This window comes from Equus quagga, chromosome 20 (assembly GCF_021613505.1).
Source record: "Equus quagga isolate Etosha38 chromosome 20, UCLA_HA_Equagga_1.0, whole genome shotgun sequence".
Classification (NCBI taxonomy): domain Eukaryota; kingdom Metazoa; phylum Chordata; class Mammalia; order Perissodactyla; family Equidae; genus Equus; species Equus quagga.
Window position 1 is genome coordinate 20,063,429 of NC_060286.1, and position 19,022 is coordinate 20,082,450.

The following is a 19,022-nucleotide window of genomic DNA, read 5'->3' on the forward strand; positions in this document are numbered from 1 at the left end:
GCTGCTGTTATTATTATTAGCTACGAATTAGTCGCTTTATTCTCTCTCATTGCCTAGATTGGCTTATTCGCTACCGATCGTGTCTTTATGCTTGCATATTCCCATTTCTCTCTGTAGCTTTGTCTTCTCTCTTTTTTTGTCTCCATCTCCTACACACCAGCTCAAATTGATGACAGATGTCCCATGTCATCATTTACATCTGTTTCCCTAGGTTCCCTCTCCCTGAATTGAAAATGCTACAACTCATTGACTCATCAGATCACAAAATTGTAGGCCTGGGATGAATCTCCTCTACCATGAATTAAAATCCAGGGTCATGGAAATAATTTGTGGTAGAGTCAGGACTAGAACTCAGATTGCTTGGTGTCCAGTCTAGTGTTCTTTCCACTTTACATTTTTTTTCTTACCCAGATCTCATGTATACATATATACACAATTGAAATACAGTCCATAGGAGATTGGGGCAGTGGGGCACGAGGAGGCACTTTTCTTTAGAAGCTCATTCTTCCATCACTTCTAGCTCTGGCAGGGATCTCAAGGCCTGACATTTGGGGTGTAGAGTTGTTTTCTGTTCCTCAGGGTGTTGGTGTTAGGAATTCCCAGCCAGGGAGTGGAGAATGTCTTCGTTCCTGTTTGGCCTCGTCCTTCGTGGAGCAGATAAGTCCATGAACAGCCCTCATATTGGTGCCCTCCCCCCCACCACCCTGCCTTTTTTCTGTTTTGTTAACCTAAACTTCATGCATCTAGTTTCTTTCCTTTTTGTTCTAACTTTTCATTAAAATTTGAAGCATCCAGAAAAGTAGACACAATAGTACAATGAACACAAACACCCACCTCCTGAATTCAACTGTTGTCAACATTTTGCTGTATTTGCTTAAATGGTAATTTATAAAATATTTTAAAATATATTTGTGTTTTATAATTTTTTGCTGAATTATCTCGAAGCAAACATCATGACATGTTAAATACTTCAGCATATCTCTCTGAAAAATGGGGATATTTTCCTAGAAATCCACAATTCACACCTAACAGTATTAAAAATTCTCTAATATCATCTGTTACCCAGTACATATTCATTTTCCCCAGTTATTTCCAAATGTCTGTTGTTGCTGTTTTTTCAAACTAGGATCTGATGAAGAACCACTCCATGAAGTTCTTCTCTCTTGAGTCTCTTCTAATTTAGGATAGTCTGCTCCCCTGCTCCCCACTCCCAACACACACAGCTTCTTAATACTGTTGAGTTTTTGAAGAGATTGGGCCAGTGGTTCTTGAGAGTTTCCCTCACTCTGGCTTTGTCTGAGTCTTTCTTCCTAGTGTTGAACTTAGTCCTCTCTCACTTGATTTCTAAAACTGGAATCAGATAGGAAGGCTTCATTAGATTCTGAGTGAACGTTTGAGGCAGGAATTTTTCCTGGGTGGTGCTGTGTGCTCCAAGTGGCAGCACATCACGTCCCACTGCTCATGCTGCCAAGTTTGATCACGGAGTTATGGTGGTGATAGACATCTCGTGTGTTAAGGAACGCCGTCTCCCTTGCAAGTGGTATGTAATGTATGGGGTGATTCTTTGGCTCCCAGAGAATGCCCAAGTTCCCATCAATCAATCTTTCACCTAATGGCTTTAGCATCTATTGATGATCATGTTTCTTTCTTTTACTTAAAATAGAATTTGCGTTTTGATGTGTCCGTTTCAGCTTGAAAGAGCTATGTTTACTCACAGGGGTTCAGTTATTAGCCTGAATGGTCCGTTACCTTCTATGACTTTAAATCCACAAGTGGAAAACTCAGGTCTATAATGAATTAGTTGTCAGACCCAGGGTTGAGGCAGGAGGAAGAAACTGGCAAAGATGTAACTATGCATGGCAGACAGATTTGAGGAATAAGTGCCTGCCGCTGCAGTATATGCGCATTTTAATAAGTGTTAGTCTTCTCTCTCATCAAGCAGATAAGAGCACCTTTCTTAGATCTTCATTCAAGTTGCTGGAGAAAGGAAGGGAAATTTGTTTTTAGGCAATAATCAAGGTTTGAACATGGGGGCTGTATTGCTCCTGGCAGCTGGAAGATGGATAGGAGTGAAGTGTGCACTGGATCTTAACTAAATGTCTTTTCTATTGTGAATTTATGTGTGCATTTGGACTGGCTTTTTGAAACAGGTGGCAGTTTGGATTTGGGGATGATTCATACTGTGGGGTTTCTCCAGGACTTTTAAGAGTGTGTGAGAAGTTTCTAAACTCAAAAGGCTCCTTTTTTGGCACTACAACATCTTTTCTATTTCGGCATCTTAAGAATCTGGGGGAACCATATAAAGATCAGAAACAAGTCTGGCCCTAAAGGCTCCCTCTGACTTGGTAATTCCACTCCGTTGAATCTTGGCCCATTCGGATGAGACCATATAAAGAGGCTGTTTCCTGAATTTCCCGCTCTCTGCCTATCACAGGCTCTTTTTTTGTGGAAAGTTGGTATTTCAGGACCGCAGCCACCAGTCACGTGCCCCCAACTCTTTACTCGCAGTCATTCCTGCCCCTGTTTATTTTTGGAGAGAGCACATTTTTGCTTCTCTTCAGGAGCTATGCAGGGTCCTGCCCCCTCCGTCCGTCAGGCGGCAGCCCCTCGGGCTGTGCTCATTTCCCACACTCGGAGACGTGACTCCGGCTTTCAAGAGAGAACACGAGGGATGCACTGCCTGAGGGCTACCGTCACCCGTTCCTATTTCTGTCCTTCCTGGTGTTGCACATTTTAAGACTCTTTCTTTTTTTAAAACAAGTTTGGGTAATGTTACCTGGCAGTAAATCTGCCAAAATTGGAAATCGTTTTCCCAGCAGATGTCTTGGGGCCGTGCCTCTAAATTTCAGAAGCAGGGCAATTTAAAGAATAAACCAAGACTTATGAATTCTGGGATCAGGTCTTCTCTTCTTTCTGGCTTTGAAGATCATTTGTGCTCTAGTCTCTCTCACCCATCCAGGCTTTTTTTCCCCCCTCCTCCCTAGCAGAGGGATAGCACACAGATTTCTTCCAAAGTCATAACTCACACAGATTGTAGTGTTTTCCTAAGTGCTTGGTCAAGAGGGATCCTGGAGTTGGTGGGCTTCAAGAAAAAAATGCCATGACCGTCTTAAAGATGACATTTCTAGTTTCAAGGATGGAACAAGAGTAAATTCGTTTTCCTTTCACTGCTTGGGCCGTTACACAGGGAACTCAGACACATAAGATTTGAGAGAAAATAAATTACATGTTTGTGTCTCCTCTTGTCCTGCCCAAACCTGATGAGCAGAAGAGGAAGGATCCCTGGCCCAAATGGAAGGATCCATAACTAAAGGGTTGTAACTTCTCACCACTCCAGGTGCGGATGGGAGCTCTGACAGTCGAGCCAGGGAGGGCATTTGGCCCCCGAAAGGCCCCCAGCGTCTGATCTGTCACGGTAGGGAAGGGGAAGCACAGAGTTCTGGCAGCTGGTCCTAAAAGGAGCAACAGTGGTTTCTTGCCCTACGAGTGTGTCCTGGGTTTCAGGTCACCCTGGGGAGAGAGCTGTGGGCTCTTTTTGAAACAGGGCTCCTAGGTGTCTAGGTGTCATTGTATTTCTTAGGAGAGCAGCCAAGCATTCAGGGATTGGACTGTCCATGCAAAAGAACCTGCCAGACCTTTTAAATTATATTGCTAAAAGCTAGTCATCTGCTTACATTTCAAACAGATCATTTGCACCTAATTTTAAACTACTGCATTATGATCAAATTGCATCAGCTTCCACTTCTGGCCTGCACTGTAAAGTAATAGATGCTCACGGTCTCAGACCCCCGAACAGTTTTCTCAGGGACTCCTACCAATGTGATGTCATCTAACCGCATTTGCTGCAGCCCGAGTGTTATATGCTATCCTGGTATCACTACACCTGGGGTCTGGTTGCTGCTGGAATGCTTTTCCTTTTCGTCTCTGCTTATCTTTCCAATCCAGGGCAAGCCCACTTTTCCCATAAAGCTTCCTTGACCTCTTCTGTCCTCAGCACTCCCCAAGTTGGTTGGTACAATTCTGTTTAGCCTTCAGTCATGTACTGCAAGCTTATGCTTGCTTGTCAGAGCCCTGTTTTAATGTTACCCAAAGAGAAAGTGGCCCAATAAAAACCACCAAAGGTGACAAGAGAACTGCAAAATTTAGTGGAACTGGCCTTTGGCTGAGGGATTCCTCCTCAGCTTCACCCTTGGGCCCTGGATGCAGCCTCTCCCTGGAACGACTCTCAGTACCTCCATCCTTGATGCCTACCTCCCACCTCCAACGTGGCCTCTTAGGTTTCAGATAAAGCCTGACGTCCACTCACATAGATTTCATGGAGACCTGATACACCCTGAATTCTGCCTCTTCTCAGCCTCATTGAACGGGGTAACATTGGAGGACAGAGGTGACATCTGCTTTTTCCATCTCAACCAGTGCACACAGGACAGTGTCCCGTTCCCCACATGGGGAACAGAGTTGAACTGCGGGGAGGAGACTTTATAACTTGGTAATAGTGGTTAATTAAGTCCGTCTCATCCAGACAGGGTATTTGTGTGTGGCCATGACAAGACTCAAAGTAGGGAACATCTACAAAAAAAATTTCTTATCCTTGGACTCAGAGTACCAAATCATGAACATAAGGATTCCCCATCAGGAAGGGGACATCTCCCACTAGATGCCCAAGCCCTACTTTGAGGAGAGTTAAGTTCTGCCTGCCCCTCCCGGCTCCCATCAGCCTCAGCGCTCTCTACTGAGGTTGACCAAGACTTCCAATGGGGAGCTGGGGGACCGCTTCAGCCTCTGCCCCATTTTGCAGAGAGAATTTCTTTGTAACTCTTCCTCTCCTGGGAGATCTCAATGAAAAGTAGCTTACAGTTTTACAACATTGTGTCAGCGCCTGAAGTCTTCAGTCACGAGTGCCAAAAACCTTTGATTTGGGGATTAGTTGTTAAATTCTCTTGGCTGTGGAGGAGTGACTCTTCTGTGGTGACCTTTTTGTTTTGAAGCTCCTGTCCTATTTAGCAGGTGGTACCATTTCCTAATGGGAAGAACATGAGAGAAACGCATCTTTGTGTTACCTCTAGGCAGAAAGGATTTTCAGTCATCCCCCCAATAGCCACAGCTTCCTGGGGTTGGTGGTTAAAGAAGGGAAAACAGATCATTTTGCTTTTTAGGATCTTAGGGATCTTCATTAACCATGTGATGTCCACTAGTAGTCAAAGTGACAGCTCAGGCCAGGCTCAAAGGAATCTTTTCTTTTTTTTTTCTTTTTCTTTTTTCCAAATGGTAGTATATTTTAATATCATATTTACTGTGACCTAACCTTTCGTGTATTGACAGTAGGGATGATGACGATGATGAGGACAGTAAAGTTATGGTACTTATTATGTGCCAGGCACTGCTCTAGGCACTTACCATCTGGGCAGTAATTTAATCCCTCAACAGTTTAGCAGTTACTTAAAGGAGGGCATTTTAACTTAAGTTGATGTCGCTTATGCTGCTTTTCCATGCTGCCTAATCTCCCACAATCCCCTTCTCGTTCAGTCTCTGCTCCTCCTGTCACCATTGTAACCCACACCCCATGGTAGACAGCAGACGTGGTATCAGAAGACACAGGTTGAGGAACCTTGCTGGTGCCACCCAGGTTCCTTCCTTTCTTCTTGTGGGCTCTTAGCATCTTACAGCCATGGGAAAGCGCCGTATAGACTCAGGCCCTCCTGACGTCATGGCACCATGGATTTACTTGGCTCATTCTGTGCTTCCCGACATCCGGAGCAAAGAGAGGAAAGCAGAGGAGCCCAGCTTTGAGTCTAGTTCAGGGATCCCACACCCAGGTGCCTACAGGGCCAGGCGGGTAGCCTTGGTGAGGGAAGTGGGACTAGGGGTAAGACACAGGCACTCTTTCAGTTTGCACACTGAGTTGTAAGAAAAGATCACCTTCCAACCAAGAAATATGCTCTTTCCCATTTTTCTTAAAGCACCTGACATAGCTTTTATTTCCTCACTTCCAGTAGACGTGAAAACTGAGAGAGAATTCTGACCAGAAGCGAAAGAACAGCACAAGTGCATAGTAATAGATGGCAGCTGGCACTTGACTTGAGCAGCAAGAGACAAAAAGGGAGGGTGGGGACTGTGGCATAATGGAATGCGTATGTCCTGCCTGCAAGGGGCAGCTGTTACTCAGCCCCAGCATTACTAGATCTTTCAGTTTTTCAGGAGAAGCTGGCAACTGATGTTTTGTGTGGAAAGCTGCCAATTTTTTGAGTGGTAGCTTAAATTTCAAAACAAAAATAAACAAATAAAAACCCACTGTCTGGCCAAACAAAACATGTGGCTACAGGTCTGTGACCTCCAAATTCAGGAAGGTACATTACCACAAGATGGTCCTACCCTTGGGTGAAGAAACCTGGGATGTTATCTGTAAAAGCACAGGGAAGATAGCTGCGGGCCAGATTGGCTTAGAACATCCTTGAGGGCCCAGTATGGTTCACTTCAGTTCTCCTTAACATTTGAAGTCTCCCCAACACAGTACCCTACACATGGTAAGAACTCAACAAAACAAGGTTCTTGGTTTCTGCTTATACACAATTTCGGCTTGTGCTAGTCTTGGTTATTCTGATTCCAGCTGGTCTTTCGAGTTCCAGTGCTCAGTGCTGTCTGAACAGCTTAACCTCTGAGCTTCAGTTCTAGATTCCTGGGACAGAGAATTCATTTGGGTCAGACTGGCGTGCCCTGGTTCAATCAGCTGTGTCTAAGGGAAGAGGGGTCTTGGATATAAGGCTTCCTATTCCAGCCTGGGCATGGGCCAGTGTGGGGTGGCAGGTGCACCAAAAAAGGACGTGTGGACTGGGAAGCGATGGTGGGGATCTCTTTGTACATCATCTTTGGATTTCCTCCCGCTAGAGGCAAACAGTAGCTTGCTTTCCACTTCTATATTTTTGTTGTTTGAACTGAGATATACAGAGCCCATGAATAGCTCCATTACCTGCCTGTAGCGTAGAATGCTCAAGTTTCTTTCCTCTAAAGTGCTGCTTACATTTCCTAGGAGCTGAGTTGGATACAGGCACTCTTCTTTCCTCTAAAGTGCTGCTTACATTTCCCAGGAGCTGAGTTGGATACAGGCACTCCAGGACTTGGCTTCTTCTCAGTCATTTCCAGCCGGTTCTGGCTCCCCTGGCAGGAAGGCCTGGTATCTAGATGGAGCATGTCCTTGGCAGGCTGGGATGCTACTAGAGAAGCAGGAGAGAAAACATACCTTGGTGTAAAATTAAAATATCAAAAGTATAAAGGTATTTTGGCATGTCGAGGGAGTGTTTTCTCGAAAAGTTACCAGTTAGGCTTTAAGCGATAGATTTAAAGGATGATGCGATGACACATTTTAGTCCAGGGCTTAGCAAACCACCTCCTTCCTGCCAGAATTTGGTCCCCTTTTTGTCTGTGTGAAGTTCTATTGGCACACAGCTACATCCATTTGTTTACTTGTTGTCTGTGGCTGTTTATTGCCCTACAGTATCAGAGTCGAGCAGTTATAACAGAGACCGTATGGCCCACAAAATTGAAAATATTTATCACCTAGACCTTTAGAGAAAAAGTTTGCCAACCCCTGTTTTAGTCCATTTATCAAAGTACATCCTTAGACTGAGAACAACTGTTATAATGTTCTGCAGTTCTTGAAAAAGAAAATTGGTCTTTCAAAAAGCGGTCCTACGTGAATACTGGGTAATTCACAACAGGAAGTACATTTTGTTGTTTTACCCAGCTGGAGTGATTCAGTGGATTGCTTGATATTCTCTTGATGTTTTTAGCTGAGATATGCTAGCCAAGAATTCCCGCAGTTGGGCTTCTGAATGTCTCCACTGCAGGTGACTGCTTCCTGCCCAGATGATTTGAGTAGATTTCTAACCCACCGAGTTAGTCTGTGTCTTTTAAGCAAGCCTCTCTCATATCTTTATTTTATTGCTCTTCTGTTTATAGAAGTAATATAAGTTGATTACAAAGAATAAAATTGGAAAACACACAACAGCATAAAAAAGGAAAAAAGAATTACCCATAATTCTATCACTGGAGTCCCCTCTCACTCGTGTACTTGTAACTAATTAACACTAGATGTTATGTGTTAATAATCTTTTCACAAAATCAGAAGCATTTACCTACTATTTTGCAACATGTTTTAAAAAGTTGGCATATATTGAACTCTCTCATATCATTAAGTATTCTTTTTTTAACATACCTTTTCATTGTTGCGTAGTATTTTCATGTGTGTATTCCATGATTTATTCAATTGCTTATTGCTGTCCATTTTGGCTGATTCCAGTTATCCACTGTTCAAAGTCGACATGATGTTTCTCTCTGATTATTTCCTTGGGATAAATTCCTGGGATTAGAATTGCTGGCTCAAGATGGGTGAGCATTTGAAAGGCTTTCATTAGGCGTTGCCAAATTGCCCTCCAGATCTCTCCAATTTATACACCCACCAGGAGGGTGTGAAAGCACCCAGATTTTCGTAGAAATTAGGAAGATTAATTAGAAAGTAAAGTAAATTAGAAAGGTTACTGTATTTTTCTTTGAAAGGTTTTGATAGGTCAAACGTTGGTGTATATGACCTTAACCTCAGCCACTGCTTGCTTGAGTGACCATGTTATTTTGGCTCCTCTTTCCTTGTAGGCTCCCCCTCCCAAACCACCCCGCCGGCAAGGAGGCTGGGCAGATGACTCCATGAAGGCGTCGAAGTGAGTGCCAGCAGCTCCTGGGGGTGGGGGCGGGCCCTTTCCTCCCGTGTTCTTTTATTTTTTATAACAGCTTTATTGAGATATAATTCGTATACCTTACAATTTAGCATTTAAAGTGTACAATTCACTTTTTCGTAGTATATTCACAGAGTTGTGCTACCATCTCCACAAGCAAATTTAGAACATTTTTATCACCCCCCCAAAGAAACCCCATACCCATTAGCAGTCACTTCCCATGTCCCCATAAACCTCCCCAGCCCTAGGCGGCCACCAATCTGCTTTCTGTCTCTATGATATGCATATTTTGGATGTTTGATATAAGTGGAATCATACGTGATGTGGTCCTTTATGACTGGCTTCTTTTACTTGGCATGTTTTCGAAGTTCATCAGCATTGTAGCATTCGATGTGCTTCTTAATGTAACTTCTCAACAAAATGGGATTGCCTGTTAGTAACTGCTGGTTTACAAATCATTTTGGTCTTTAATCCCTTGCACAAAATCTTAATGAAAGGTAAACCAAAAAAAGATATTTGCCAACTATCCAGTTTTACTACTTAAAGATAATACTCAGGAAAAATATTTCTTTTTCTCAAAGAATAGACCTTACTCTTATTCAGATTTTCTTCAGCGGTGTTGCCTTCAAAATAGCACTGTAAAAATATTTTTTTTACAATTCTTTCCCCACTTCCTCCTCCCTCCCTCGCCCCCCTCTGTACACACACACACACACACACACACACAGAGACATGTTTTGTTCCCCCTAAATCATTTGAAAACAAGTTGCAGTTGTCATGACATTTCACCTCTAAATACTTCAGCATGCGTCTCTAAAGATTACGGACATTCTCCAGATAATCACAGTATCGTTATCACCTCTGAGAAATTTCATAATGATTTAATAATATTTAAGATATAGTTTATATTTAAATTTCCCCAGTTGTCCCCAAAATGTCTGTTATAGCTTCAGGATCCAATCAGAGTTCACTTGTTGAGTTTGGTCATTCTGTCTTTTTTAGTCTCTTTTTTTTTCTCAAAGTTTGGCACCTGAGCTAACATCTGTTGCCAGTCTTTTTTTTTTCCTTCTTCTTCTTCTTCTCCCCAAAGCCCCCCAGTACATAGTTGTATATTTTAGTTGTGGGTCCTTCTAGTTGTGGCATGTGAGATGCTGCCTCAGCATGGCCTGATGTGCGGTGCCATGTCTGCGCCCAGGATTGGAACCAGTGAAACCCTGGGCTGCCGAAGCGGAGCATGTGAACTTAACCACTCAGCCATGGGGCCAGCCCCTCTTTTAGTCTCTTGGTCTAAGATAATTCCAACTACCCCCTCCACCTCCACCCAATACACTGAACTTTTTTTTTTCATGAGGAAGATTGTCACTGAGCTAACGTCTGTGCCAATCTTCCTCTATTTTATATGTGGGACGCCGCCACAGCATGGCTTGATGAGCCTTGTCTAAGTCCACACCTGGGATCTGAACCTGCAAACCCTGGACTGCTGAAATGGAGCATGTGAACTTAACCACTATGCCACCAAGCCAGCCCCGAGACATTGGCTTTTTTGAGGAATTAGGCCAGTTGTTTTGTAGATTGTCTCACATCCTGGATTTCTCTGATTGATTCCTCGTGATTAGATTCAAGTTAAAGGTTTTTGGTAAGAACAGGTGATAGTGTACTTTTTATCATATCAAAATGGTACAGAAGGTGTTCTCATAGATGTCTCGCTCCCATCCTTGTCCCTTCCACCTCATCCTCATCCATCCCTGTAAGTAACCTCTCTATTAGTTTCTGGTTGCTCCTTCCCTATATTTCTTTTTACAAAAAATAAGCATGCATATATAAAATTTATCCTTCTTTGTTTCTGTGTATTAATATTCAGCAAACTATGGCCCACAGGCCACCTACCTGTTTTTATAGCTCAAGTTTTGTTAGAATATAACCACATGCTTTCATTTAAAAAATTTAGATCTCTGATCCATGTGGAATTAATTCTTGTGTGTGGTATGAGGTAGGGATCTAGTTGCATCTTTTTCTAAGTGGCTGTTGTCCCTGCACCGTTTATTTAAGTATCCATCTTTCCCTAGTGAATTTAGAAGCTACCTTCATCATACTCTACATCTTCGTTGTCCCAAGTCTACTGTGGACTTGTTATTCTGTCCCAGTGGTCTTGCTGTCTGTTCATATGCCCTTAAGGACCACACTGTCTTCTTTAGAGAACAGAACACTACTTTCTAGTGCTAACCAGGAACAAGAAGATGACTTTGAAATGTAGGTCTCGTATACTAGCGAGAGTCTTGTAGAGGAGCCCCATTTTTCTAAGTCATTGGGGGATTTTAGTGCTTGTAATGTCTGGAATTTATTTTGAAATATGGAAACAAAACAAACCCAATATCTGCTTCTTAGAGAACAAAAGGATATCTCAAATGTTTATTTTTCAATGAATATAGTTAAGATTTTTCCAGATCAAATCAGTTTCCTTTTGGAGAGAGGTGCTTTTCCTTTTCATGTGTTACTTTTCAAGAGATTCACTTGCTTGCCTCCTCAGTCTGTGGCCTAGTCCTGACCCCTTTAAATGTTGGGGTGCCCAGGGGTCATCCTCGAACCTCCGTTCTTCTCTGTCAACACTCACTCTTGGTGTGATCTAACCCAGTCTCGAGAGTTGAGCTGTCACCTGTACACTGAGACTCCAAAATTTATATCTCCAGCCCAGTCCTTCCCTTGAACATCCAGTTGTCCACATGACATTTCCACTTGAGTGTGCAACTTAATCCTAAGACGTCCAAGTAGCTCCTCTGAATTTCAACTCCTTCGACTCCATCCCCTTACCTGTGCTCCCACAGTCTCCCCTAGATCTCCGTGAATGGCAGCTCCATCTTCCCCGTTACTCAGACCATGAACTTTGGAATCATCCTGGACTCCGCTCTTTATCTCCACTCACGTTCCGTCTATCAGCAAACCATGTTCTGTCTACGGTTGAAATAATCTGTTGTCTGCACTGCCAGTGCCCAGCTACAGCCACTGTCACTTCCACATAGGCAAGATATTTCTCGTGTCTGCTCAGGACCCTCTAGTGGCATTCCCCCCAGTCAGTAGAACCCAAAGTCCTACCATGGCTTGCAAGGCTCCACCCAGCCTCATATATAAAGTGGCACCCCTCGTCACCCTGTGTCCCCCATCTCCTGCTTTATGTGTCACCACCTGACATACGTGCATGCATATGTATGTTTGTGTGTGTATGTACATATGCATATATTGTCTTTTTCTCTCTAATGTAAGCTCTATGAGAAGAGACACACTCTTATTTACATACCCCAGTACCTTGAACAGTGCCAGTCCATAATAAGCACTCAGTGACAATTGAACAAACAAATGATCAGATCAGTGTTTTTGATTGATTGCTTTGCTGTCAGTGTGGGAAGTGGAGATCTGGAGGGCTGGAAGACCTACTGGGAAGCTAACACTCTATGAAGGATGCTAAGAGCCTGCACCAGGACGGTGGTGTGAGCAGGGACAGGAGAGGAGATCTGGAGACATCTGGGAGGTAGAGGAAGTAGAAGTGCCATTGGTGGGGTGCAGGGCAGAGGGAGGAGTTGGTGGTCACTGCCAGGTGCCTAGCTTTGATGACTGCTTGGGTAGTGGTGCTATCCAGTAAGGAAGCAGGAGGAGATCTGATTTAGGGGCTCGTGGTGGTCCAGGTAGACGATTTCCACAGTTTGGAGCCTAGAATAGAGAGGCCAAAGAAGAGGTGCCATTGAGTCACGTGGTAAAATAGAAGAAGACAAGGACACAGCCTTGGATTTGGCTGTTCCGAGGTTACTAGGGGCTTTGAGAAAGTGATTATGGTGATTTGCAATGGGACAGAAGCCAGATTACAGTGGTTGAAGAGGAAGTGGGAGGTGAGGAGATGCGGGCAGTAATGTAGGCTACGACGCGGAGAAAGAAAGGAAAGGGATGGGACGTGTTTGGAAGGGGAAGTCTGCTGAGAATCGTGGGTGTAATGCCTGGGGAAGAGTGCTTACAGATGAACCGGGGGATTTGGAGGAGTGCGATCCTGGAGGGATAGAAGACCTTCCGGGAGAGACGAATTGACCTTGGACGGGAGGAGGCAGAGGCGTTTTTTTCCAGGACAGGATGGAGCTTGGAAAGGCTGGATAAGTTGTCAGGAAAGGTTAAGGGGGAGTAGGGAATTCGGGGACTTTGCTTTTGGATTGGCCTCTTTTTTTTGTTTTCTTTTTTTCTTTTGTCAAAGTAGGAAGGCAAACTGGTTGTTGAGCTTGTTGGAGCAAAGGTGAGCTGGCATCTGGAGGCAAGGAGAACAGATTTGGGACAGAAAGAGGAAGGGGGGCCTCTGACTAGGGGTCAGAGAGGCGAGTGTCGAGTCACATTGAGGATCTGCTCTGTGGAGGCTGGAACACATGAGCTCCTGCTGTTTGCAGAGCGCTCCGGGGAGCCCGGAGTGTAGATGTGCTTCCTGCCCTACCAGAGCTCGGATTCCAGTTGGAGAGGTCAGGCATTTTCATTCACAAAAGTCAGGAGCACATCTAGAGTGAGAAATGAATGGGATGGCTAACGCTGGCAATGTGGCGTCAGTGGAGAGAGTACTCACAGTGGTCTGGGAGTCCCTTGCAGAGGAGATGGGGGTCCAGCTGGGTGACTTGGATGCACAAAGAGGATCATAGGAGAGCGTTTTAATTCAAAGGTTGGTGTGGGCAAGTGTTGTGGGGGATAGTAACCTTAATTGTCACTCTGGTTAGAGCAGAGAGTTCACACTGGAAAACAGTATACTCACCTTAAATTCTTTGGGGATGATAATGATGACACTGTGCGGGGCACCTGTCTTCAGTCAGCTCGGGCTGCTGTAAGAGACTGCCATAGACTGGGTGGCTTACACGGCACACATTTATTTCTCATTCTTTCTGAAGACTGGAAGTTCGCGATCAGGGTGCCAGCATGGTTGGGTTCTTGGTGAGGACCCTCTTCCTGGTTATTCCTCACATAACCTTCCTTGGTGTATGCTCAAAGAGAGAGAGATCTTGTGTCTCTTCCTCTTTTTATAAGGGCACTAATCCCATTACAGGAGCTCCACCCTCATGACCTTGTCTCATTACCTCCCAAAGGCCCCCATCTCCAAACACCATCACACTGGGGATTAGGGTTTCATCATAGGAATTTTGGGGGGACACAAACATTAAGTCCATAGCCACACCTTATATGTGCATTACACCAGCTCTCTCGGGTAGATTCCCTTCTATAAGGTAGGTATCCCTCCACGAGGGAGGTAGGAGAAAATGAGCATTACGAAGGTCTGTGGTGATGTTGTCACCAGTGGCAAGTAGGAGGGCTGTTGACAGATCTGATTGAGGAGCTTGCGGCCAAGGGCTGTGTTTCTGGGATTCCTTTGATTTATTTGCATAATATTGCCTAAGATAGGGAGCAGAGCATGTGTCAGCCACCTTACTGGCTAGAGATGCTCACCCCTGAGCCACAGGGAAAGGCTGTATTCAGGAATTGCCTGGGACCTGTCCCTTCTCCTGACGCCAAAGTCATAGCTGTGCCCAAAATCCCATCTTGGAGCCAGGCTGTGCACGCCTCTGAAGTTGCCTGAGTTGGGGCCTGAGTGGGTCACTGGCTTGGCCATGGGAACTAGAGCTGAAGGAGAGGCAACCAGACTTGGAACAGGGAGGAAGGAAAGGTAGTCTGATTAAGTTTTGTCTCAAAGTGTCTGTTTTTGGGTTTGTCCCTGCACTGATCTGCAAGGGAATGAGGCAAGTAATGGCCCCTCAGGGACTTTCAGGACTTTGCTCTCAATGTCAGCCGTCATTTTCAATCACCCTCTCCCTCCCAGCCATTAATTTTGGCCCAGGATCATGGGGACTTGTCCATCTATCACTCCTAATTGACACTAAATGATCTGTCAGTTTATTGATGAACGGCAGGAGTGGAATTGTCACAATATATTTTACTTTCTAACAACTCCTCCTGACAATTTTACCTTGTCCATCTCACTCTCCTCACATAAATCTCCATTGGCCGCTCATTCCTTCTCCTGGGCTGTTCTGGTGCCAGCCACTTCCACACCATCTGCACGCGTCAAGGACATCAAGATGGCGGTAGAACAGCGTGTGCCGGTCCTGAGGTTGCCCCCTTCCCTCCTCCTTCTCTCTTGCGTTTTTTTTTTTTTAATGGCATAGATGTTCCAAGAATACTAAAGGGCTTCTGTCCTCTCCCTCTGTGTCATTGCCATACCAGACTTTCTTTACCTTCTCTTTAGTAGCGAGTACTTAATTCTTATTAGGCTACCAAAGTGTAAAAGGCAAAATTCACAGAGCTGCCAGGCTCCTAGATCTATAAGCACAGTTGCAAACACATGTCTTATCCTCTTAAACCAGCTCCCTTACAGGCTGTCCATCCCACCAAAGTCAGTTTCTTAGAAAGGTGTCACAGGGGGTAGGTTAGCTGGGGCTTCCCCACCAGCGTGCTGTGTGCTGCACTGTGGGTGCAGGTATGCCAAGATGTGGGTGCTCTGCCCCTGAGCCCGCTGGGCCTGGCCTAGAACTGCCAAGGCCCCTAGGCTGGTCACCTGCAACCACAAGAAGTCTCATCCATCCACCCAGTTTTGCATTCAAATGTTATTTTTAAGTGCCCTACGTCTTGCAAAAGATGGGGAAGTACTGGGTTAGATATATATAGGGGTATATGGTTACTTAGTCTTAAGAAGGTGTGCATATGGATGTGAAAAATCCTATATCCTTTATGAAGCCAAGGATGAGTAGAGGAGCTTGACAATATACAAAGAATGTCATGGCTCCCTCCCTTTCTTCCCTTCTTGCTGAAGATAGTTTTTGTTAACTGATAAGGACTGTTTTTGTTTAATAAACATCATTATCCTGCCTATCAAAATTAATAGTGATTCCTTAGTGCCATCTGATGTCCAGATCATGTCAAGGTGCTTCCATCGTCTCAAAGATGTCTTTTTACAATTGCATCGTAAAAAGGGCAGACCAAGGTCCCCACCTTGTACTGAGTCGTTAGATGACTTTAGTCTTTCTTTTATTCTGCAACACTCTCCTCTCCCCTTTTTTCCCCCATGCCATTGATTTTTTTCTTTTTTTTTTGAGAAGCTTGTCCTGTAGAGTGTCCCACATTCTGGATTTGGCCCATGGCTTCCTAGTCATGGTGTTTAACTTGCTCCTCTGTCTCCACGCTCCTTGTGAAACTGGGTGTCAGATCTGTATCAACTGGCAGTTAGATTCAGGCCCGCTGTTGGGGCGGGAATACTTTGCAGCTTGTGTTGCGTGCATCCTGCTGCGTCACGTCTGAAGGCACGGACCTGAGAAGCCGCAGGCATCTGGGGTTCCACTTTAAGTGAGGCTGCGGTCAGTCACTGGGGTCAGGGGTGTGCCCTTCATTTGACATTCCGCACCAAACCCCCACCTGCTGTTCAAGGCAACCATTGATGATTGTTGCCTAGGGCCACGATTTCATTAAAGGCTGTCAATGCTGGTTTCCTAATTTTCACTTAACAGAAATTCTCCTATAAATAACTTTCTCTCATCAACTACTTTGTTACCTGAAATACAATTTATAGCTGTAGTCCTGCCTGTTCCCCCTCTAGACTTTTTATTTAGAAAAATTTCAAACCTATGGAAAAGTTGCGAGAATGGTACAACGAACACCCTTCTAGTTGTTAAAGTGTTACCACATGTGGCTCTTTCCTGGTTCTCTATTTGTTAGTTATTTTTATTTTGTACTGAACTGTTTGAGAGCTGCAGCTGCCTTTGCATTTGCGTTACTGGTAAGTGGTAAATAGTTACTTTGCAAGAGATTTTTGTCAATCTAGTTTGCTCCTGGGTCTGTAGCGCCTGGAACATATAGGTGCTCAGTACGTATTTGATCATGAGTGAACTTTGGGCTTTTTTTCCAGAGCTCCAGTAATTAAAAAGGGACCAGGTGTCCTCGAGTCCCAGTGAAGGAAAAGAGCTTAATCCTTGACCTTCAGATTTTTAACAGTAAACACAATTTTATTTAGAAGTACTGAGAATTTATTTTCCACATGCTGCCCTCAGCTACAAAGAACCCAGAATCGATATGGCATCGTCAGGGGTCCTGGGCACCAGGGGTGAAGTTATTTGGTTCTTAGTGAGGTTGGTCATACGTCAGAGATGAGTATCCGGTATCGGGTGAAATCAGATGAGGTGCTTGCATGTGGGAGGGTGAGAAGGGAAGGTCCTAGGTGCCAACTGTGCACCCATTTCCACTGGCTCTGCCCAGGGTGCCATGTGCCTGTTTCTGTGGCTTTTGGAGATGCCCACAAGAGCTCCCTGCTTGGACCTTTGTCTCAGCTTTATCATCATCGCTTCCTCCTGCATATATGTTTTTCCTCCATGTGGCTTCCGAGACACAGCAAATTCAGAAAAGGTGGCTTCAGGGCCAAGCAACAACCTATCTTTTTAATGTATACCTTACATTTGTTTGTTCTGTGTAGGCTCCGCAAAGAGTAATTGTTTGGTTTTGTTTTGTTTTATTGAGGTAACATTGGTTTATACCATTATATAAATTTCAGGTGTACATCATATTTCAACTTGTGAATAGACTACTTATGTTCACCACCAAAAGTCTAGCTGCCATCTGTCACCGTCCAAAGAGTAATTTCCTGCTTTGCTCTTAACTTATGTTCAGATCCCAGATGGAAAGATAGTAGAGAAAGATCTAGATAGGTTTTTATTTTAATGGACTTAAGAGAATTCACAGGTTTTTTTTAATTGGAATTTAATTGCACTGTTTATTGCTGGGAATCCTATACATTCAGTAAGATCTGAAGATGAAATAAATAACACCTAGACTGTGTACCTTGAAATAACTAGTGAAAAATCAGTGTCCTCGCTGAAGTAGTGCAAAGTGTGGGATGCGTCGAGCTCATTATACCCTTAAGATTTTCCTGTCTTCAAACACTCGTATCATTCTGGTAGATTTTGTTTGTTTTGGTAGCTGGTAGGTGGGAAGGAATGAGAATAAGGGATGGATGATGGCAGGACTTAGCTGGGCTGTCTTTTCCTACTAGCCCTGAAGTGGGCACAGCCATGAGGTACGTACTGAGTCTCACTCCTCATGGACAGAGGTAAAGGTAGGCATTTATTCATTCTCTGGACACATTGACAGAGCACTGTCCCTTGGCCAGCAGGTGCCCCCAGCTCTCACTTTGTCAGACAGAAGCCCTTTTCGTAATGACGATATTCTGCCTTTTTATGAAGTAGGATCTATTTGACCTTAAATCTCAAATGTAACTAAGTTGAAACAGGTTTATCATTTCCTCAAAAGGACTGTGAAATAGAGAAAGAGAGGAGAATGTGGAGACAATGCAAATTCTCATGTTTTATTCATTGTATAACTTCATGCCGTTTTTTGAGACATTAGAACTCAGTGAATTTTTAATTTATTTTTAAATAAATAAGGAATATACATAGTATAGAATTTAAAAGATAAAAAAGGATGAGATATGAAATGGAAATGTCTCTCTCCCTTCCCTGCTCCCCTAGGCATCCAGTTTCCCTTCCTGGAGGCAACCATTGTCAGCCAGTTTTTGTGTGTTTCCTTCTGAAGATATTCTGTGCGTTTACAAAAGATATAGGTTAATATATTCTTTTATCACACCACATAAATGGTAACATATCTCTTCTGCATTTTTCTTTTATCATCTAACAATATTTCTTAGTGAGCTTTCTGGATCTCAATATGGAGTAGAACTGCCTCATTTTTAAGGGCTGCATACTACTACAAAATTTCCTATCTCAATAAAAGTAGTCATGAGCAGGCATAATATATGTGGTATTTTCCCAGGCTGAGAAAGCAGACTTGCAGTGTTTTTTCCTCGAATAGCCGTAATGTGACCCTTTGGAAAGTATCATAAAAGCTTGAGATATGGTACACATAGATCCCATAGGCTACGGGAGAGATACGAAGCGTGCATCAACATTTTTCTCATTGAGGATTGGGGGAGCATTTTCATGCTCTTCCACGTGGATTGATACAGTGATGTTCAGTTCAGAGCAAGCAGAGATGTTCTATGTTGTAGTTTTTGCAGTTTAGGCCCCTGGATGGCTTGTCTAGTGTCACAAAACCAATTTACTTATGCAAATGACTAAATATGAAATAATTGGAATCTTGCAATTCTGTCAAGTGGCTCCCAATTGAAGGTGATAGCAGTCTGTCCCCGTAGCCCCGTGTGGAGTAGCATTTGGATACTTCACTTCCCACTCTGAAGAGTGGAGCCGTCTCCTGACAAGTGGCCCTAGTCAGTTCGCTCCCTGGAGCAGA

At 44.0% G+C, this 19,022-nt stretch overlaps 1 protein-coding gene across 1 annotated transcript in view; it reads left to right on the top strand.

Moving 5' to 3' along the window:
- Window positions 1-19,022, top strand: part of IFT43 (intraflagellar transport 43) — a 77,384-nt gene that overhangs the window by 20,441 nt on the left and 37,921 nt on the right. Inside the window, exon 3 of the mRNA XM_046646984.1 lies at window positions 8,647-8,711. Coding sequence (XP_046502940.1) covers window positions 8,647-8,711 — 65 coding nt within the window. The remainder of the gene's footprint in view (window positions 1-8,646; window positions 8,712-19,022) is intronic.